Raw genomic sequence first — 22,454 nt, forward strand, 5'->3', positions numbered from 1 at the left:
CACTCTCTTTCGTACCCCCACTCCAACACTCTCTTTCGTACCCCCACTCCAACACTCTCTTTCGTACCCCCACTCCAACACTCTCTTTCGTACCCCCACTCCAACACTCTCTTTCGTACCCCCACTCCAACACTCTCTTTCGTACCCCCACTCCAACACTCTCTTTCGTACCCCCACTCCAACACTCTCTTTCGCACCCCACTCCAACACTCTCTTTCGTACCCCCACTCCAACACTCTCTTTCGTACCCCACTCCAACACTCTCTTTCGTACCCCCACTCCAACACTCTCTTTCGTACCCCCACTCCAACACTCTCTTTCGTACCCCCACTCCAACACTCTCTTTCGTACCCCCACTCCAACACTCTCTTTCGTACCCCACTCCAACACTCTCTTTCGTACCCCCACTCCAACACTCTCTTTCGTACCCCCACTCCAACACTCTCTTTCGTACCCCCACTCCAACACTCTCTTTCGTACCCCCACTCCAACACTCTCTTTCGTACCCCCACTCCAACACTCTCTTTCGTACCCCCACTCCAACACTCTCTTTCGTACCCCCACTCCAACACTCTCTTTCGTACCCCCACTCCAACACTCTCTTTCGTACCCCCACTCCAACACTCTCTTTCGTACCCCCACTCCAACACTCTCTTTCGTACCCCCACTCCAACACTCTCTTCGTACCCCCACTCCAACACTCTCTTTCGTACCCCCACTCCAACACTCTCTTTCGTACCCCCACTCCAACACTCTCTTTCGTACCCCCACTCCAACACTCTCTTTCGTACCCCCACTCCAACACTCTCTTTCGTACCCCCACTCCAACACTCTCTTTCGTACCCCCACTCCAACACTCTCTTTCGTACCCCCACTCCAACACTCTCTTTCGTACCCCACTCCAACACTCTCTTTCGTACCCCCACTCCAACACTCTCTTTCGTACCCCCACTCCAACACTCTCTTTCGTACCCCCACTCCAACACTCTCTTTCCTACCCCCTCTCCCCCACTCTCTTCGTACCCCCACTCCAACACTCTCTTTCGTACCCCCACTCCAACACTCTCTTTCGTACCCCCACTCCAACACTCTCTTTCGTACCCCCACTCCAACACTCTCTTTCGTACCCCCACTCCAACACTCTCTTTCGTACCCCCACTCCAACACTCTCTTTCGTACCCCCACTCCAACACTCTCTTTCGTACCCCCACTCCAACACTCTCTTTCGTACCCCCACTCCAACACTCTCTTTCGTACCCCCACTCCAACACTCTCTTTCGTACCCCACTCCAACACTCTCTTTCGTACCCCCACTCCAACACTCTCTTTCGTACCCCCACTCCAACACTCTCTTTCGTACCCCCACTCCAACACTCTCTTTCGTACCCCCACTCCAACACTCTCTTTCGTACCCCCACTCCAACACTCTCTTTCGTACCCCCACTCCAACACTCTCTTTCGTACCCCCACTCCAACACTCTCTTTCGTACCCCACTCCAACACTCTCTTTCGTACCCCACTCCAACACTCTCTTTCGTACCCCCACTCCAACACTCTCTTCGTACCCCACTCCAACACTCTCTTTCGTACCCCCACTCCAACACTCTCTTTCGTACCCCCACTCCAACACTCTCTTTCGTACCCCACTCCAACACTCTCTTTCGTACCCCCACTCCAACACTCTCTTTCGTACCCCCACTCCAACACTCTCTTTCGTACCCCCCACTCCAACACTCTCTTTCGTACCCCCACTCCAACACTCTCTTTCGTACCCCCACTCCAACACTCTCTTTCGTACCCCCACTCCAACACTCTCTTTCGTACCCCCACTCCAACACTCTCTTTCGTACCCCCACTCCAACACTCTCTTTCGTACCCCCACTCCAACACTCTCTTTCGTACCCCACTCCAACACTCTCTTTCGTACCCCCACTCCAACACTCTCTTTCGTACCCCCACTCCAACACTCTCTTTCGTACCCCCACTCCAACACTCTCTTTCGTACCCCCCACTCCAACACTCTCTTTCGTACCCCCACTCCAACACTCTCTTTCGTACCCCCACTCCAACACTCTCTTTCGTACCCCCACTCCAACACTCTCTTTCGTACCCCCACTCCAACACTCTCTTTCGTACCCCCACTCCAACACTCTCTTTCGTACCCCCACTCCAACACTCTCTTTCGTACCCCCACTCCAACACTCTCTTTCGTACCCCCACTCCAACACTCTCTTTCGTACCCCCACTCCAACACTCTCTTTCGTACCCCACTCCAACACTCTCTTTCGTACCCCCACTCCAACACTCTCTTTCGTACCCCCACTCCAACACTCTCTTTCGTACCCCCACTCCAACACTCTCTTTCGTACCCCACTCCAACACTCTCTTTCGTACCCCCACTCCAACACTCTCTTTCGTACCCCCACTCCAACACTCTCTTTCGTACCCCCACTCCAACACTCTCTTTCGTACCCCCACTCCAACACTCTCTTTCGCACCCCCACTCCAACACTCTCTTTCGTACCCCCACTCCAACACTCTCTTTCGTACCCCCACTCCAACACTCTCTTTCGTACCCCACTCCAACACTCTCTTTCGTACCCCACTCAACACTCTCTTTCGTACCCCCACTCCAACACTCTCTTCGTACCCCACTCCAACACTCTCTTTCGTACCCCCACTCCAACACTCTCTTTCGTACCCCACTCCAACACTCTCTTTCGTACCCCCACTCCAACACTCTCTCGTCGTACCCCCACTCCAACACTCTCTTTCGTACCCCCACTCCAACACTCTCTTCGTACCCCCACTCCAACACTCTCTTTCGTACCCCACTCCAACACTCTCTTTCGTACCCCCACTCCAACACTCTCTTTCGTACCCCACCCAACACTCTCTTTCGTACCCCACTCCAACACTCTCTTTCGTACCCCCACTCCAACACTCTCTTTCGTACCCCCACCCAACACTCTCTTTCGTACCCCACCCAACACTCTCTTTCGTACCCCCACTCCAACACTCTCTTTCGTACCCCCACTCCAACACTCTCTTCGTACCCCCACTCCAACACTCTCTTTCGTACCCCCACTCCAACACTCTCTTTCGTACCCCCACTCCAACACTCTCTTTCGTACCCCCACTCCAACACTCTCTTTCGTACCCCACCCAACACTCTCTTTCGCACCCCCACTCCAACACTCTCTTTCGTACCCCCACCCAACACTCTCTTTCGTACCCCCACCCAACACTCTCTCTTCGCACCCCACTCCAACACTCTCTTTCGTACCCCCACTCCAACACTCTCTTTCGTACCCCACTCCAACACTCTCTTTCGTACCCCCACTCCAACACTCTCTTTCGCACCCCACTCCAACACTCTCTTTCGCCCCACTCCAACACTCTCTTTCGCCCCACTCCAACACTCTCTTTCGCACCCCACTCCAACACTCTCTTTCGTACCCCACTCCAACACTCTCTTCGTACCCCCACCCAACACTCTCTTTCGTACCCCCACTCCAACACTCTCTTTCGTACCCCACTCCAACACTCTCTTTCGTACCCCCACTCCAACACTCTCTTCGTACCCCCACTCCAACACTCTCTTTCGTACCCCCACTCCAACACTCTCTTTCGTACCCCCACTCCAACACTCTCTTTCGTACCCCCACTCCAACACTCTCTTTCGTACCCCCACTCCAACACTCTCTTTCGTACCCCCACTCCAACACTCTCTTTCGTACCCCCACTCCAACACTCTCTTTCGTACCCCCACTCCAACACTCTCTTTCGTACCCCCACTCCAACACTCTCTTTCGTACCCCCACTCCAACACTCTCTTTCGTACCCCCACTCCAACACTCTCTTTCGTACCCCCACTCCAACACTCTCTTTCGTACCCCCACTCCAACACTCTCTTTCGTACCCCCACTCCAACACTCTCTTTCGTACCCCCACTCCAACACTCTCTTTCGTACCCCCACTCCAACACTCTCTTTCGTACCCCCACTCCAACACTCTCTTTCGTACCCCCACTCCAACACTCTCTTTCGTACCCCCACTCCAACACCCTCTTTCGTACCCCCACTCCAACACTCATCTTTCGTACCCCCACTCCAACACTCTCATCACACTGTCTTTCTCCTCCCTCCCACATACACTCTGCCCCCCACCCCAACCACACTCTCTTTCTCCCCCTCCCCCACTATCTATTATCCCAACTCTTCCTCTCTTCCTGTCACATCCCACCCCCCTCCCTTTCCCTTCCCCCCTGTTTCTGTGCAGGCTTCTCGTGCACCTCTCCACTGGTCCGCTTCTGCAGGCCATGATGCTGTTGTGATGTTCCTGCTGCAGAATGGATGTGACCCAAATCTACCTGATGATGTAAAAAAAAATGTATTATTGTAAATTTAATGTTTCATGTTTACCTTTTCTGCTTTGTGTACTCTGTCCATTTATTATGTGTGTTGTGCTCTCACACCCATGGTGTGTACCGTTTCACCACTTCCCACTCGTAATTGTGTGCGTTTTTCTGCTGCACAGGAGGGTTGGAGTGCTTTGCACATTGCGTCGTCTGCCGGACGAACTGACATCGTCCGTGCACTTATTACGCATCGCGCGCACATCAATGCAACGACCAAGCGTGCACAGACACCTTTGCTGTACGCTGCTTCACGAGACCGCCAGGAGGTACGTACGTAAAGCGAACGCTAACAACATGGCTGCAGCATTTTCTACTGAAGCACGAGACAGATTAACCTCGAAGGGCACTCGGTTGAGCACACACCTCCCCACGTAATGCCTGATCCACGAGAACATATCGGGTCCATTACGTGTTTGAGATATCATGCTACACAGTACCGTATCGTTTTTGGCCATATCTCTCAATGGCGAAGAATCACCTTATAAATTAAATAATTATCGTATCCAGATCAGGATTCAGATCTTCACCAAAATCGAATCGATTCATCCTTGCCACACACTGAACCTGTCCACCAAGTTTTGTCCAAATCCGTCCACAACTTTTTGAGATGTCATGCACACAAACAAACAAACATACAAACAGAAAGGGGTGAAAACATCACCTTCGGTGGTGGAGGTAACAAAATGAAGCAAAAACATTATAGGACATGTAAATAAAGATGATATTTTGAGCTCTTTGGAGTTGTTCAGTTCGACCAAAAGTCAGGATACACAATTTTGATGATTTGTAATGAGCGTTTGTGTGCAGCTGCACGGTGTGTCTGGTCTCGCTGCACCCCAATTACCACCTTTATCCCAACTCGAACATCCGATATTAACTGAGCGTGGGTTGACGTGGGGTTTCCCGCTCTTCGCCATGTGGCCCATCCCCGGGCGGCTCCTCATTCTGTGATTGTTGCGGATGGAACCTTCAATTCCAGTTCTAACGTCTCGCAGGACGTGCCGTTGCGTTTGAACAAGGATTTGAATTTGTTGCGCACATGCGTTTCCACGTTGATCGAGGCCCGAGAGTCGGTCGCGGTTGCGTGCATTGCCGTGAGTTGACCACATTTATGAAAGGTTCGTGTGCAGCTGCTCTTTTTGTGACATTCAAACAAATACATGGCTCGACAAAATTGGCTGCCGCTCTTCTGCAATCCCAATGACTTCCTGAACTCTTGTTGCATCACGGGATTTTTATTGTTTTTGTTCCCCTCCAAACACCTGTTCCATCTGGTAACCTGCAGGCAAAGTTCTCATTGTCATGATGATTTGATGCTCAAAGATTGGTTTTGCTTGTACTCTTTACCCGTTTCATAACGACTTGGTCAGAATTTATGTGCGTGTCTGGCTTTGGCAGTGTTTCGGTCCAGCTGGAGGGTAATCGTACACCTTTGGTTTAATAATACAAAACGTATTGATTTTACTTCTTCTTCGTTGGCGTGCAGCACAAGGCTGTGCGGTCGCATAATTGGCTGAGGGTGTTGCTGTTCTGCTGATGCAATGCCCTCTGCTGGTGAGGACAGGAATTTGGCCAAGGTCTCGGCGATAGCTCGCCGACTCCGCATCGGACGCCATTGGATCTATAATGTCCACCAACGAAAGCTGGCAGATAAGACTCGCAGTTGTGAGGTCCATCATGCCTGTGAAACACCGGGATGACAGTTTCATAGCTGGGTCGAGATTCGAACCCAGGCTCGGTGACTTTGAGGCGAGCGTGCGCATACCTTCAAGCCATCCTGTCAGCCCATTGGTGTTATCCTGCATATGATTGAGTAATGGTTTTGGAGGTGAGTTATGCATGCTAAAACCTTTTGGTGGGGGTGGGGGGGTGAAATGTGGAGGAGAGGAGGATAGAGAGAGGTCTTTGAGTTGCTGTGGGCCTTGTCATGTTTGGTTGCTGAATAAACGAGGTTTGAGGACTGTTGCCTACCATTGTGGATTGATTGATCGTCATATCTCGTGACACTCCCCATCGTTTGAGTTGATGACAACACAACAAGGATGGTCAATATCATTCTGGCTGATGGAGGTGTCCACTCACTACCGGCTGATTATCATTTCTTATTTGAGCTTGAACTCTTTTATTTTTTTTCCCCTCTGATATGAAATTGAATAACAACTGGCTGTTCCCAGACTACTTAAAGTATACCTGCTACTCTGCTTACTATAATCATATGTTGTGCAATTGAGATGGGTGTGGGCAATTCCAATGACTGAAAGGGGGTGTTCCATGATATTGGTGGATGTGCATGGCCAATGAGACCTGGCCTGGTTGGCGGGGGGAGGGAGGGGGGGTTAGGGTGACCATGCAAGTCTGGTTTGTTTGGATTGTATGTGGCCATTTCAGAGCAACCATCTGCTACAGCCTGAATATTTGGGAGCATCTGCCATTTTGTGGTCTTCTCCAAAGCATATAGCAACATGACGTGGGCCTGCCGCTCCACAAGTCTAAGTATGGTCCGTGACTCGGATAACATCTGAGTGGGTAAATCTCACCACCCATCCACTCGCTCGTGGCCAGTCAGTGGGTGTAAACGCAGCTTCCCAGACTGACCTGCCCAATCCTGGTGGCCGTAAGATATGGTGAAACCCTTTGTGGCAGCCAAGTAGGAGAAGGCATGTTGTCATTGAAATTTGATTGTTAAATAATAACTGTAAAAACAGAGATGACTTTTGATGTCGACAAATTTTGCAGATTTGTAAGAAAAGTTCATCCATGACCTGCTTATTTTATTTCAGATCAAATGCATGAAGTTTGGGGTAAAGGAAAGAAGCGATTTGAAGGGTTTTGATCTTTGGATTGGTGTGACAAAAATGTTCTTCGGAAAAATTCTCAAAGATTGAGAAGCTCATTATGGAGCAATGGGAAAGATAGTGTTCTTTGTCTGGACTACAATTTTTTTTATTTTTTTTAAAATATTTTATCTGATCCTGATGTTGTGAAGCAGATCTTGTCCATGCTTTTGGAAGGAGGGGCAGATGCCAACCTTGCTGATTGCCTGGGTGCAACCCCTCTCCACCGCGCTGCTTCCTGTGGACATCTCAAGGTGCTGCGTATTCTCGTGGAGCATGGCGCGAACGTGCAAAAAACGGACGCACAAGGAAATTCTCCCTTGTGAGTGGTGGAAATGAGGACAGAAACAGCCTTTTGAATATGGTGAATGCTGATTGTAGAATCGAATCGCAGAATGAAGTGTTTGCTATTCACTCGACTTTGAACGATTTTGTGTCCAAAATCCACAAGCAGACCTGTTAGGTTCAAAAAAGTAACTTTTCATTTGGTAAGATGGCAAAATAGTTGACACTTAAACCGAACAAGTTAAAATGCTTGTTTATGGCTGACGAGCCTCGTATCTCGCTCCTTGGCCACTGCACAATTAACGGATTCTCTTCTCGACGTGTCATGTCCGATTTATCATCGGTCTGCTTGTGGATTTATAGCATTAGATTACATCATCACCTGATGATGGTGTTTCCACATCATTTGGATCTGCCAAAAATTGTACTTGTGGAACTGCAGCCTAACACGAGGCTCGACTGTCCTGGATGCTTTTTGTTTTAAATGACGAGATCAACTAGTCGAAGAAATGAGGTACAAAGGGATCTTTCACTCCCCTTGCAAAGTGTTTTTTATTTTTTTTATTTTTATTTTTTGTGCTTTAAAATAAATATATAAATTGTACATCAATGGCATGAACTCACCCAGGACTGGGAAAATTGTAACTGCCTGGCATACCTGTGTGCTGTACCTGGCATACCTGTAGCGTACGGTCAAGGAAAAACTTTGCTTTTTACCAAACTTGGACAAATCTGAATAGGACTGAACTGTACAATATATAATACCTCTCTTTGTCCGGTCAAGAGCTGGAACATTCTTTAACTCAAGTTGAATTGGCTCTGCAGGCACCTGGCTTGTGAGGAAGAGCGTACTGCTGAGGCCCAGCTGCTGGTACGACACGGTGCAGATCTCTCGCTCCGTAATCATGAAGGACAAACTCCACTGGACCTGGCACCCACGGGCCTTGCCACGCAGCTGCAAAGAATGACTGTAAACTGACTCTCATTGGAGGCGGTGAGGCCTCTCGGCCTCGTTGCAGCCGTGCTGCAGTTTGAACGACAGGATGCTCCTTCGGTCGGTTGTCCTTGCACGTATTTATTAAAGGTGATGAATTGTCGTGGCAGTACCAACTTAAATTTTTATTCCCAATTTGAGTTGGTTGTTTTCATGCATTGGAGATTAGCATTCATTGGACTCTGCTTATGATTGGTTCGATAATCGATCTCATGGGCAGCGGAGTTGGACAATATACCTGAAACGGTGATATTTTCAATATCCAGGGTATAATTGTTGGGATGGCTCATGGGGTGAGTGGATGGAAGTAATAGATGAAGACCAGCACTTTGATCTCGAGTCAGAAGTAAATCATGGGGATTGGTATTTCATTCCACAAAAGTTGTAAAAATAAAGTTTTTTGTTTTTTTTTTCACAATGGCTGTTTCAAGTTTGAAGTGTTATTTTATTTGGCTTCGCTACGGTCAACAGTCCGTGAAAGTTCCATCCATACCGAGCATTCAAGGTTGTGGCACACTACTTTGCAAATAGGGAACTGTGTAAAACCAGTTCAAGGTCATAAATGTGGTTTAATTGTACATATTGGGTTTCAAACTACAATTTGCAAATTAATTGAGGAAGTTGTTCTCTTTATGAACCTTCAGCTCACAAGGTCAACTCATGCATAGGGCCAAATATCAAAATGTTGAGAACATGATCTGTTTCATTCCTTAAGTAGAATAAGGTGAAGTTCAGAACTTTTATTTTGGAAAAATGAAGTCGCCAACCAATCCACCGCCATTTCAGCCAACCAATGTACAAAACGAATGTGATGTCGTTTTATCCAAAAGGACACATGCACAAGTCCTCTGTAACAAGGGTTCAACTGACAGGATTGAGAGATTGGAGGTCATATTCACCTTTGGACAAAGTTCTCTCATCTGATTTGGATTCACACAAATTGACTCGTGATGCAAAGCCGTACACGTTAAAAGATCCCACACCGCTTTTCAACAGGAGTCGTACGTTGTACTCGTGCTCTAGCCAAATTCTGAATTCCTTTCGTGGTTGCAATGATGAGAACCCAATGATAAGCACCACCGCATGGCAACAGCCAAACAACTACAGTGCTGCCTTTTGAGCAGCTCTATCATTCCAATCACGGGGCAGACAGAACACGAGCCGTCACACACCTCTTTCCAATGGCCATTTGACAAATGTACAAAATGCTTAAATATTTGTTAAACTCCATAATCACACGAAACAAAAAGGAGAAAAGCCTGGAAAACACGCTTCGTGTTGAGACAAGATACATTCATTACTTGAAATTAATTATGTTCATCAGGTATGACGTCTTACTTGCCAGAGGCAGCATTTTCAAAGGGCAATGAACATAAATCGGTTTAAAAAGATTAATACTGATACAATAACCAACCACATCTCACACCCCTCTTCCTTAAAACAAAATTCAAAACTTTTACTTCCAAACATACAGCCCCCCCCCCAACTTCTCCCAAACCATTTTATAAAACAAAAGATGAAAAAGTATGGAATTCCAGGACAAGACACTTTATAGGCTCTTCACAGTTCTTCAGCATCATGCTGTGGGATTGCAGTTTCTTTATTGCTATCCATCTGAACCTGGTCCTCAGCCTCACGGTTTGTGTCCTGTTCCTCTCTCTGCTTCTTGGAGGATTCCTGTGACCTCGACACTTGAGGCTTTGTTGATCCGGTGTCACCCTTTTTCCCTTTCCACTGCTCATACAAGCAGCCTAGAATGTGGAAGATGGGATGGGGTGGAGGGGAGATCGTCAGGCAGCTTAGGTGATTGATGGGGACAGATCGGATAAAAGCACCAACTTTTCCACCAGGGATTCCTTAGGTCCATAACTTCGATTTTAGAAGGGAAGCCACAAAATTGGCAAATACCTTCTATGATTTTATGATGATTGATGCAAATTATATGCATTTCATCAAAAATGTGATTTGGTAGCTCAAAATTGCTTTCTGATTGTATTTTAGGTCTGTAGCTTTGATTTTAATCAGCAAATACCAACAATATTTATGGTATTTTATGCATTTTTAGGATTATATAGATATATACACAAGCCGGTAGGCGGTGATGGGTCGCCGAGCATGGAAACGATAAGATATAGAGCAAAATGGATGTCATATAGCAGATAGGGAATCACCTTAAGATTATGCATATCAAATCTCATCCAGTTCCATCTACTGATAACTACTCGGTATCCATTTGAATGAAAAGTACCGAAAATGCGGTTTGAAAACGAAATCCCCAAAGTTGGAGGGGGTGCTGTGGGTGAACAAACATCTAAATCGAAAATCCGGCTCGATCGTTTGTGCACAATGTATTCCAGACGATTCGTGTGAATTTCCATGACCATCCGATCATAACCCGAGGAGGAGTAGCATTTGGCGCGAAGGCACCTCCAGCTCTCGCATATTATCGATTTTTGCACTAATTGACCTTTGACCCCTGACCTAAGCGAAATCGGTCAATATGTCCTGAGGCAAAATTGTAGTACTCTGAGTACCATGAACCTGCAAAGTTTCATTCGTATCTGCACTCACCTGGTCACTCAGGGGCCTTCAATTTTCGTGCATACCCTAATTGTAGGGGGCGCTGCAGGTAGAGTATTCCATATATCACAAAAACTGGAATATATTTGATAGAGCGTCACCTGTAGATCATTTGTGCCAAATTTCATGACCCTACGTGGGATAATGGCTTTCAGAATCGATTTCACGTGAACGATATCGATTTTGAAGGTTTTTCGGTTGTTGCTAGGGAACCAAAGCGTCCCTAGCAACCATCACAATTTACAAAGCACTAGGTCATAAGATGTACCTACCACCTGAGTTTGGTCAAAATCCACCCACGTTTACTACCAATTATACTGATGACAAACGAACAAACAGGCAGAATTACTGACAATAAGGGTCACCTATTTCGGCGACCCAAAAAAAAAAATATATATATATATATATATATATATATATATATATATATATATATATATATATATATATATATATATATATATATATATATCAAAGCCCTGAATTAGTAATTCAAAATGCAGTCAAAAATAAATAAGGGGTGGGGGTAGGGGAGAGAAACGATCACTGTCATGTACCATACTCCCGGCAGAAAGTTGGTGCTTCCAAAGTAGTTACGAGGCTATAATCCTGGTCAGGTTGCCACTCCGGCTTGGGAAGTCAGGATGGAAATTTGGAATTTGTCCATGATGGCGGCACTAACTCGACTCTCTTCACGAAGGATACTGTGGGATCTTTAACATCCACCAACTAACGTCGGCACATGGGACACCCAACTTGACGTTTATCCGAGGGACGGTACACATTGATGAATCGCCCTGCCTGTGAAACACAGGGAAGATAGTTTAAAGCTGGGTTGGGTTTAGATTTCAAACCCGGGTAGACAGCTTCGAGGTGAGTGTGCGAACCTCAAGGCCATCCTGCCAGCCCCCAAGGAGACATCACTATCACGCTAAAATATGCAATTTGGTGTCTGTCTGTCTGACCGTGATACATTCGGTCGTTACTTATCTGATTGCAACCTAACTTGCCAAGGAGACTAGAATTCACACGACGGAAGTTGCAGTGACTTCATTTGCCCCCTTTCCAAAAAGGGGTTTTCCACCTTGGACGAACTCACTGTTAAGGTGTATAATTAGCTTTATTGTGGGGGCACACCTTCAGGAAGTAAAAATTATTAGAACCACAAACTAGTCGGTCAATTCTGTCCCACGTATGATAAACTTTTTAAAGTCGCCGCCGTTGTTTAACATCAAACTGAAAGAGACTTGGATGGAGGAAAGCAGACATCCTTGAAGCATTCTTTGCTGATGGTCCACAACAGACCAATGGATCCAAACAGTCTCAATTTGCTGGGCCTCATGGTAGGCAAGAATGATCATTGGCTAATAAATGTGCATGACTTGGCCTTTAAGCATGAATGATGTATCCCACTGCACATCCGATTTTCTTTTTCCAGCAATCAGATTATAAGTAGACTGTATATGGAATGGTACCTCAGCTACCAGAGGTGGATGGACATTATGTATTCACCCATTTGTTTGTCTATCTGTGAGCAGGATATGTCAAAAAGCTAAGGACGGATTTGGACAAAACTTTGCGGAACGGTTGGGTGGTGTGACGAGCATGAATCGATTAGATTTTGGTTCAGGTCAGGATGTAGATCCGGCCGATCAGTGGGATACAAAACTTAAACTGTTCAGCCTGGCGGAGGTATGCGCTCCACCGAGTGTCGTTCTCGTTTATAACATACGAGCGGGGTGTGCTTACACATTGTGTTCGCATCCGAACCGTGCGTCCCCATTGTCACGAGTCGTTCACCTGCATTTATATTTCAATTTACGGATGCTTTCTGACGATTCTGTGAATTTTTCCGGTGTACCGGCTTCAAGTTCCATCGGCATGCGAAATTTTAGCTTTCTACGTCACCTGGAAGGTACCGATCATTAACATCAGTGAGTGAGTGATTAGAGATTAGAGAGACCAATTGTCAGGTCAGGTATGGGAACATGTGCCGGAGCAGCGCTTCACTGCATCCACTTTCTGCCGGTACTCCAGGGGCCTACTTCTGGCCATCCCCCAGGCAGATGCCAGGCACATCCCCATCTTCTTGAGATGCCGATCAACCTGCTGCAACCATGAGGAATGTGGTCGGCTCATTGGCCTCCTCCACTCACGAGGCTCCCTCGCTGAGAGAATCTGGTGAGCAGCATCAGCGTCAGGAAAACGAGCCACATGTCCACACAGCCGCAGCTGACGCTCACGGACTATGCAGGTAACAAATCTCATTCAAGTTTCTCTCAGCAACCGCTCGTTAAACACAAAGTCCGACCAGCGATAACAAAGGATTCTCCAAAGAGACCTGGTACCAAAGGAATTAAGTCTCCGTCTCAGATCCTTGGTCAGAGTCCAAGTCTCGCACCCATAGAGCAAGACTGGAAGCACCAAGGACCTGAAGACTCGGACTTTCGTCCTCCCACACAGGTACCGGCAGTGCCACACCCCATGATCCAGTGAATCCATGACTCCCCAGGCCCGGCAGACATCTGTTGACCTCTGGCTCACAGCCAACAGACTTGAATATCACTGCCAAGGTAAGTGAATGTCTCTGTGACCTCAACATCCTCAGCACAAACAGGTACAGACAAGATAACAGCATCCAAGATGTCATTGAAAGCCTGGATCTTAGTTTTTACCCAGGAAACCCATCATCCCAGTGGCTCCGACTCCTCATTCAGCACCTCGAAGGTCCCCAAAAAGATATCGAGAGTCTCCGTAAAGATGACTGCATCATCTGCGAAATCAAGGCCATCAGTCTTGACATTCCCAAACGATGCACCACAGCTTGATCTCTCCGACATCTTACCCAGAATCCAGTCTAAACAAGTGCTGAAAAGTGTGGAGGCCAGTACACACCCCTGATGAACTCCAGTAACAACCGGAAATAAGTTGAGATGGTACCACCACACTTCACAGCACTCTCAGTACCAGAGTAGAGTTCAGACATCAGATTGATCAGTTTTGGTGGAACCCCACGAAGACCAAGAATCCTCCAGAGGACATCCTGATTCACTGAATCAAACACTTTGCAGAGATCAACATAGGCTGCAATCAGCCCCTGCAGAAACTCTCATCTGCGTTCGGTGAGGACCCGAAGGGAAGGATACGGTCAATTGTGGACCTCTTTGGTGTAAAGCCTGACTGCTCTGGACGCTGGTGCTCAAGCAGATGGTGGCGAACCCCATCAAGAATTATCCAAGCAAAGACCTTGCCCGGCACTGAGAGCAGCGTCACCCCTCGGTAGTTGTTGCAGTCCTGGTGTTCACCCTTCCTTTTCCAGAGAGGGACAACAAGGACCCTCTTCCAGTCAGTTGGGATGATGCCTGTGTTCCAGGCAGAGCACAGAACTGTATGCAACGACAAAAGTCCAGTAATTCCACCAGCCTTGAGAAGTTCAGCATGGATGCCACAGATCCCTGGAGCTTTACCCCATTTCAACGGGTTCACCGCAGCCTGTGCTTCCACAAACTAATGTTATGTGGACCACAGTTGATTGGAGGGTCAGCAATAGGGATAGTAACACCCCTGATGTCCAACTTGACAGCTGGTGGATCAGCCCGGTACAGCCGCTCAAAGTAACCGGCCCAGTGAGCCTTCACTTCGGATTCCTCCATCAAGAGCCCACCACCCTCTGCTCTCACAGCAGTACACCGAGGGATGGGCTTGGACGAACACAATGCACGAATTCCCATGTGAGCATGACGAGAAGCACTTGACCACAGGTGATGCTCTACCCCATCACGGATTCCTCGCACATAGGCCTCCTTGTCCGCACTTAGTGCACGTACAGTTTTACGCCTCAGCTCCCTGAACAGCTCAGCTCTGCCATTCAGCCTGGCCCTGCGACTCTGGGCAATGGTATCCAGTGTCCCTTGAGACAAAATTCTTCTTCGCCACCACGGTGAGTTGCAAGACAGCTCCCGGCAACATCAAGGACGGTGGTCTTGAAGGCACTCCACAACTCTTCAGGATCCCCCAAAGACCCCTCAAATCTCCACTCAGCCTGTTCGTAAACTCCTTAGCTACCCTCATCCTTGAGCTTGCCAACATCCAGCCAAGGGTGGGATGGTACCATTCTCCTGCATTGAAGCTACAACTTCAGAGTTGCTACCACAAGCCTGTTGTCGGTATTGAGGAACTGAGCACTCCGGTAGACCCTGCAGTTCTGGATCAACCTCCAGAGACCATCACCGAGCACTTGGTCAATCTCCTTTGCCACACCACCAGCGTTGGAATACCAAGGCCAGCGATGAGCTTGTGGGCACAAACCATAAAGCAACCACCCTCAGTCCATGAACTTGATGCTATTCTGGTTCACAGTTCCAGATCCATGGGAACAACACACACCTCATAACCATTCCTATCAGTTCCAGTCGATGCATTGAAATCTACCAAGACTTGAAGAGTATCTCGCCTGGGGTACTGATCACCCACAGACTCGAGCATGGCATAAAATGCGTCCTTCACGGCGAGATCACTCGTCTCAGTTGGAGCAGATGCAGGGACCAGGGAAACAACACCCAAGGAGTGACAAATCCTCAGTCTCATAATACGCTCGTTGACCGGTGTTACCTCAATTATCAATGGAGTCAGCTTATTGGACACAGCTACAGCAACTTCTTGGGCATGGTAACCATCAGAGCGACCAGACCAATAGTAGGTATAACCACCCGCCATTATCTCGCCGCAATCCGGTCTCCGAACCTCAGAGAGAGCTGCAATACCGATGTCCAAACGCTTGAGCTCAGATGATAACAGAGACAGGTGATCATCCGCTCTTAGGGATAGGACATTCCAGGACCCACCCGAAGCGACAGCCTCAAGTTAACCTTAGGAGACCGCCGTCTGGTGGATGACCCAGGACGGTTACCCCGTGGTTTCCCTCCTATCATCAAAGATTGGGGGTCCCGTAGGCTTTGTCCTAATCCTGTCATCCAGTGAGCTGCCCTGAGAAGGGCAGCCACACAGAAGATACTCCCACGGAGTGGGTTTTCAGATTTTTAAAATGTTTTTAGTATGTTTTGAGGAATGAAGGGTTTTACAATGGCCGGAGTACAAATCCTGCCCCCAACCTCCTAAGAGAAAGTAACCTAACTGCAGGAGGACGTCCGCAGACACAATCGGGCACCAGATATGGTCATTAAATAATAAGAATATTAACACATGCACAACATCATATGATCCCCTCTACCTCCCCCCCCCAATCACATACCACTGCCCACTCCGACAGGGAGTGGGTTTCTCTCGTCTGATTAAAAATATAGTTAGAGCTGCAGCTGCAACGTTCGGTGCATCTCAATCCAGCCTTCCTGCAGGCACCTCTCCCACATGGAGAAACTTGCCAGCTTCCAGTGATTTTGTCTGGTCAGCAACCTTCCACCGAATGCCTTTTCCCGTTTTTAATTTTTTTTTTCCCTTCCGACAGACTCGATGCTGCTGGTGACATACTGTGGCCAAAATATTGATGCCCTTGCACTTTTTTCAAATAACTCACAATTTTCTATAAAAAAATAAGTTGAAATTGATAGAAGTATTTGGTCTCCACAATTCTTTATTTCACTGTTAATATTACAGAACCTTTGCTTTTGATTCAGAACTTAATATATCCTTTTAAATCAAAGAATAAAAAGAAATGGCATTTACAAAATTATTGACACCCTGGATTTAATATTTGGTAGCACAGCCTTTCAACAAAATAACTGCAGTCAAGCGCTTCCTGTAGCCATGAATGAGCTTCCTCCACCTCTCTACTGGCAGTTTGTCCCACACTTCTTGTGCAAACCGTTCCAGTTCTTCCAGATGTGAAGGGTGCCTTCTCCAAGCTGCTGATTTCAGATCACCCCACAGGTGTTCAATGGGATTTAGATCTGGACTCATTTCTGGCCACTTCAGAACAGTCCAGCATTTTGTCCTGAACCATTCCTGGGTGCTTTTTGAAGTGTATTTGGGGTCATTGTCCTGCTGCAAGACCTGTGATCTTCGAGTTCGACTGAGCCCCAGCTTTCTAACACTGGGTTGAACATTATGCTCCAAAATGCCTTGGTAATCTCCTGATTTCATGATGCCGTGCACACATTCAAAGCACCCAGTGCCAGAGGCAGCACAGCAACCCAAAAACATCACTGAACCTCCTCAATGTTTGACTGTAGGGAAGGTGTTCTTGTCTTTGAAGGCTTCATTTTGTTTTCCGTAAACATAGAGATGATGTGCTTTACCAAAAAGCTCTAATTCGGTTTCATCTGTCCACAGGACATTCTCCCAGAAGGATTTTGGCTTGTTCAGGTGTGTTTTGACAAAATCCAGTTGGGCTTTCTTATGTCTCTCAGCAGTGGGGTCCTCCTGGGTCTCCTACCATGGAACCCCCTTTCATCGAGTTGGCGATGGATGGTGCGAGTTTAAACCGTCTTACCTTGTGTCTGAAGGTCGGCTTGAATCTGGCAGTTGATCGAGGTGCTTTCTCCACCATTCGAACAATCCTTCGCTGCAATCTTCGATCAAGTTTTCTCTTCCGGTCACATCCAGGGAGGTTGGCTGCAGTACCATGGGCCTCAAACTTCCTGATAACATTGTGTATGGTGGACAGAGGAACATCAAGGTCTCTGGAGTTGGACTTGTAGCCTTGAGGTTGTCCATGCTTGGCTACAATCTTGTGTCTGACCTCCTCAGACAATTCTCTGGTTTTCATTATTTTTCTCCATGCTCATTGTGGTACACACAGTGACACAAAACAGCAGAATGACTCCTTTTTCTCTATGCAAACAGGTTGAATGAGTGATTTTTTATCTTGCAGGCACCTGCAACTCACCACAAGCGAGTTAAATTCCGAAGTAAAGGAGAATCACCTGCTTGAAATCCAATTATTTCTCACAACTTCTAAAAGGTGCCAATAATATTGTCCGGGCCATTTTGCAAAGCAAAGCCATTGGAAATAAGCAAAGATTTTGTAATTGTTTTCAGCTTTTTTTTTTTGTTCCGTTCCACTGCAAACTAAAGAAATAAATCTGTGGATACCAATTTTTAAATTTTTTTTTATTTCAACTTATTTTTTAGAGAAAATTGTGAGTTATTTGAAAAAAGTGCAAGGGTGCCAATATTTTTTGGCCACAACGAAGTATCCCATACTGCATCAACTCTTTTGGATCTTCAATTCCTTCATGATGTGGGGAAAAAAAAGACGTCACTGACGTACTGTAGTCAACGAATGTAGCAAGGTTGCTTGTTGGAAGGAAATGCACCACCACAGCACCATCTCGGGATTTGATGGCAAAGATTCCTGGAGGTTTCAAACGAGTATCCTGTTCCAGAGAGCTCAGTTGATGTTTTATTTTATTTTTTTCCTTGGCATAGCTTTCAGAGGAAATTCATGCTTGAAGAAGTGTCCATGTCTCAATGTCTGTGCAACATCACAATATATATAGCTGAGACACGTAAGCCTGGTGCTGGCTTAGTGGTTCAGGTGGCTGGCTTGGGATCTTAGGGTCCTGAGTTCGAGCCCCGTTGGCTGTTGAATCAACACCAGATGGGTTGACTCAGCCTGTCATCCTTCTGAGCTCAGCAAAATGAGTACCAGTGTGCTGGTATCGGGGCACAACATCAGCGGCATAGACGTGCCCTGACAAAATGATAGCAACCTGGCAATCAAGCTACCACATGCAAGAAAAAGAAGAAGCTGAGAGAAGAGGGCAATGCTATTGTTCAGCATTGAGATCTGCCCTGCCTGCTTGGTCTTCATTTTGACTGCTGGACACTTGAAAAGCACAAGATAATTCTTCTTTATTGGCTCATGGAAGGAAGAGGTGCTGTCTGTCAACACTGACTTCTGGTTGCTGTTGCATTGAGTTTTCCCACTGTTTACATGGTGCGGATTGTGTTAACATATTCATCTATGACATCACGTGTCTAAAGTAAGCATTTTTCAATCTGCAAAAGTACTGTTACGTCTGAGGGGGGGGGAGGGGGGGGTATGCATTCAAAGGGTAATTAGGATGTTTAATTAGGTATGCCATGCTGTTCGAGTTGTACCAGGATCTCGATGTAATAAGTAGCGATTCAGTGGTGATAAGTTGTCTAGTAAATGTCCATTTCTTTCAGGGGGAAATGATAATTGTCACGTAATTAGATAGGGAGACGGGTTAGGGTAAGTGTGTATGCGTATTCCCTTTTAGTATTCCCTGTAGGCTTGCCGTGACGTAACAGGACAGTGCTGCGGATGGCTCCACCCCTTGATCACGATTGGCGGAAGGCGATGGCAGAGGGCCAATAAAAGGGCTCGATTGGAAGTGACGAGGACTCGAGTATAAAAAGGTTCTGTTCGGGAGAAGAAACCAGTCATAAAAAAAGAAAGCATCTGGTCGAGGCTGTTTGTCTCTGAGTGTGCTCTCTCGTTGCGCTGGTTCGTTCTTGGATTCATAGTGTCTCGCGGCCTTGCTGTGCCTCACCTTGGTTGGCTCTGGAGTTCTGCTGGCTCGGAGTACGGGACCGAACGGCGGGCGGACCTGCCTCTCTCTCCTGCTCGCATTTTGGCGCGAGAACTGGCTCCCTGGCAGCTGTGAGCGGACTTGGGCCTACATCATGAGGTCGACACCACCAGGAGCAGCACCACGGTGGCTGGTTGGAGCTCACAGGCCAGAAACTGCGGCTCTGCGCAGAAGGGCTGACGGAACCTCGGCACCACCGTGTCTCCTGCCCCTGACGAGTGCAACGCCAGCTCGTCCGGCACCAATCCAGCGACTGTTACGTCGACACCACGGGCAAGCCTGACCACCAGCTACGTTGTGTGTGTGTGTGTGTGTGTGTGTGTGTGTGTGTGTGTGTGTGTGTGTGTGTGTGTGTGTGTGTGTGTGTGTGTGTGTGTGTGTGTGTGTGTGTGTGTGTGTGTGTGTGTGTACCTGGCGCCTTCGAGGGTTTGAGATTTGTATATCCATTGGAATTGTTTGTGTTTCCCCCACGCCCGAACCCACACCACCCATCCCGTCGAATCGCCCCGGATCCCTCCTCTTGCCGAGTCTTATTATCGTTCTGGTTAGAGAAATAAACATTATTAACTCGGTGAAAAGCGACTCGTGCCACCCTTCCTCGTCCCATTTGCTGTGGAGCGATTAAAACCGCCATCTTTGGGTTATAAAAAAATAAACCGCCTCCATCGTTTCGGCTCATTCTACGTTGGCGGGACTGTTCAAGTCCCGTGGACGTCACAGTACTTTGATGTTTAAATATTGTTGTGGTTACCAAATTCGCAAACCACCATTCAGGTCCCTTAGGTGAGGTATCTCGGCAAGTATATGTGTAGTTAGGCCCAAACCCGTTGTCTAGTGGGAATACATGTCATTTATGCGTGCTGCGACTTCAGGATAGCCGTTTTTCTTTTACTATCTTTATTTTGGACCAACCGCCATGATTACCACCACAACCACAACATCAACCACCAACCACAACGCCGCTTCACCACAACCGCCACGACCTTCACGTCACACCTCGCAACCGTAGCATCGCCACCGTTCTTGCCCCGCTGTGGGTACCGGTGTTGGACTCGTGCAGAGCGCGCGTCGAACAGCGTGTACAAAATCACGGATTTTGTGCTTCAAAAACGGATCAAAAACGACACACGCCCACTTTTTGCCGTCCAATCGGTAAGCGAGGGGCGAATTGGCCCCGCCTCCAGGACGATCGATATATGCAAATTTGTGGATCAAAAAGCCTTCACGCCCACTTTTTCTCGGGCCAATGGGGAGCGAGGTGAAAGGTCAAAGGGAGGGGGTCAAAGGCGAAGCTACGGGGGGATAAAAGGACGGTGTTCGTCAGTCAGAGGAGTCGAGAGTCGGAGAGTCCAGAGGCGGAGAGTAGGAGAGTCGGAAGCAGAGGGTCAAGACTTCGCGGGCGGTGGAGCTGCTCGTCGTGTGCGTTGGAGTCGGAACGGAGGGGACGAGCTGTGGAAAGGCGGCGACACCAGACGAGGGGGTGCTCGCGTCGTGCAGGGAGCTGCACCCGAGGGAGGCCGACAGCGCGACCTGGCCGAGGTGGAGACGCACACCAGGGATAATAAAGATCCTCTATACCCCGAGCATCAGCAACCCCCTCCCGTTTGCCCCCGCGCTGAGATAGTGCGACCAAGGGGGCCCCTTTCCCACCCCCTACCAGACACTGCCCGCGAGGCCCGCGGGGTTGGGGCGCCATCGCCGCTCCGCGTCTCATCACCAGACGGGTAGGCGCGACCCGGTCTCGGCCTCAGGCCCGCCTCATCCTTGAGGGTATTCTTTTCCTTGGTTTTGGGTATGTGTTGTCGGCGCCGTCTGTGAAGTAGAATTGTATAAGTGTTGCCGTGTGCTCGGTAGTCGGTATTAGCTCTGCATTGTGTTTTCGCTTTTACATTTGCTTTTTGTGTAAATTGCATTGTGTCTTTTCTGTGTGCTTTTGGTGGAATTGTATATGTGTGCTCCCGTGTGCCGTGAATAAATGTGCTTTGTGTTGAACTGTTCTCCCGCTTCGCTTCGTCTTTTCCCCCATTGAACCCTCATCTTGCTTCACGTAAAGGGTTGGTAGTGGGCTGAGTACGCCCGATAATTAATCGAACCGTCGAGGTCGACGATAACACCGCTCGGTTATTCTGATAGTACGGAACGGGTCGCTTAAGTGGCCCGTGTCCGAAGTCGACCTGCGGCGAGGTGCGATCGCCCGGTCTACCCTCCGCGTGGGTACTTAGGTAGGTCGAATTTGGCGAGCAACCCTATCCCACGCGGGGGCTGATTGGCTCGATCGCGGTGAGACCGAAAGGTCCACCCGTGACTGGTTCCCGGCGTTAGTCCGAGAGGGTCACGACTGGATTGTCCGTCCGGTGGGCGACGTGCCGCGATTCGAGTTACGTGGCCGTCAGCACGCCGGCGGGCGCGAAACCGCAACACTGGTGTCAGGTCGTGCGATACAAATTCATCGCCCTCCTCGCGGCACTGGTATCGGAGAACAGGAAAACGGGCTCTCCTGTCTCCGGCTAAATTCACGGGAATCGGTCCAGGGGTGAGAGAAGCGACCCCCGATTCCCTCCAAATTACGAGCGAGCAAATTAACCCTTCACGAGAAGCAAGATGGCGTCTCAAGGCGAGCGGGAGCCGGGGGTATTAGAAATGGATGTAGAATGTGTAGGATCCATGGTCCAGGATGGAATCCCCGAGCAGGAAATGTTGATTGTGCAGGAACACGGACTCGCCCAACTGAACCCAGGGCCCGAGGTGGGTGCAGCAGCGGCCGCGGTGTATGACACCTCCCCCCCCCCTCTCCACCAAGACCCTTCCCCAACCCCTGCCGAAAC

At 48.3% G+C, this 22,454-nt stretch overlaps 2 protein-coding genes across 5 annotated transcripts in view; one reads left to right on the forward strand and one right to left on the reverse strand.

Annotated features, from left to right (window-relative positions):
* LOC147017825 (uncharacterized) overlaps positions 1-8,945 on the forward strand; it is a 16,478-nt gene extending 7,533 nt beyond the window's left edge. Inside the window, exons 2-5 of one of the 2 annotated variants that reach the window (XM_085896855.1) lie at positions 4,282-4,380; positions 4,540-4,686; positions 7,407-7,576; positions 8,365-8,945. In XM_085896855.1, coding sequence (XP_085752981.1) covers positions 4,282-4,380; positions 4,540-4,686; positions 7,407-7,576; positions 8,365-8,518 — 570 coding nt within the window. In that variant the 3' untranslated portion in view covers positions 8,519-8,945. The remainder of the gene's footprint in view (positions 1-4,281; positions 4,381-4,539; positions 4,687-7,406; positions 7,577-8,364) is intronic. The other variant, XM_085896856.1, reaches the window with a different exon arrangement.
* Positions 8,946-9,258: 313 nt separating this feature from the next.
* The window catches only part of LOC147017826 (protein canopy homolog 3-like), a 48,505-nt gene continuing 35,309 nt past the window's right edge, over positions 9,259-22,454 (reverse strand). For all 3 annotated transcript variants that reach the window (XM_085896854.1, XM_085896853.1, XM_085896852.1), the window contains one exon: positions 9,259-10,284. In XM_085896854.1, the coding sequence (XP_085752980.1) occupies positions 10,094-10,284 (191 nt within the window). In that variant the 3' untranslated portion in view covers positions 9,259-10,093. The remainder of the gene's footprint in view (positions 10,285-22,454) is intronic.

This window comes from Eptatretus burgeri, chromosome 10, assembly GCF_056783735.1.
Source record: "Eptatretus burgeri isolate ZD-2024b chromosome 10, Ebu_testis_v1, whole genome shotgun sequence".
Taxonomy (NCBI): domain Eukaryota; kingdom Metazoa; phylum Chordata; class Myxini; order Myxiniformes; family Myxinidae; genus Eptatretus; species Eptatretus burgeri.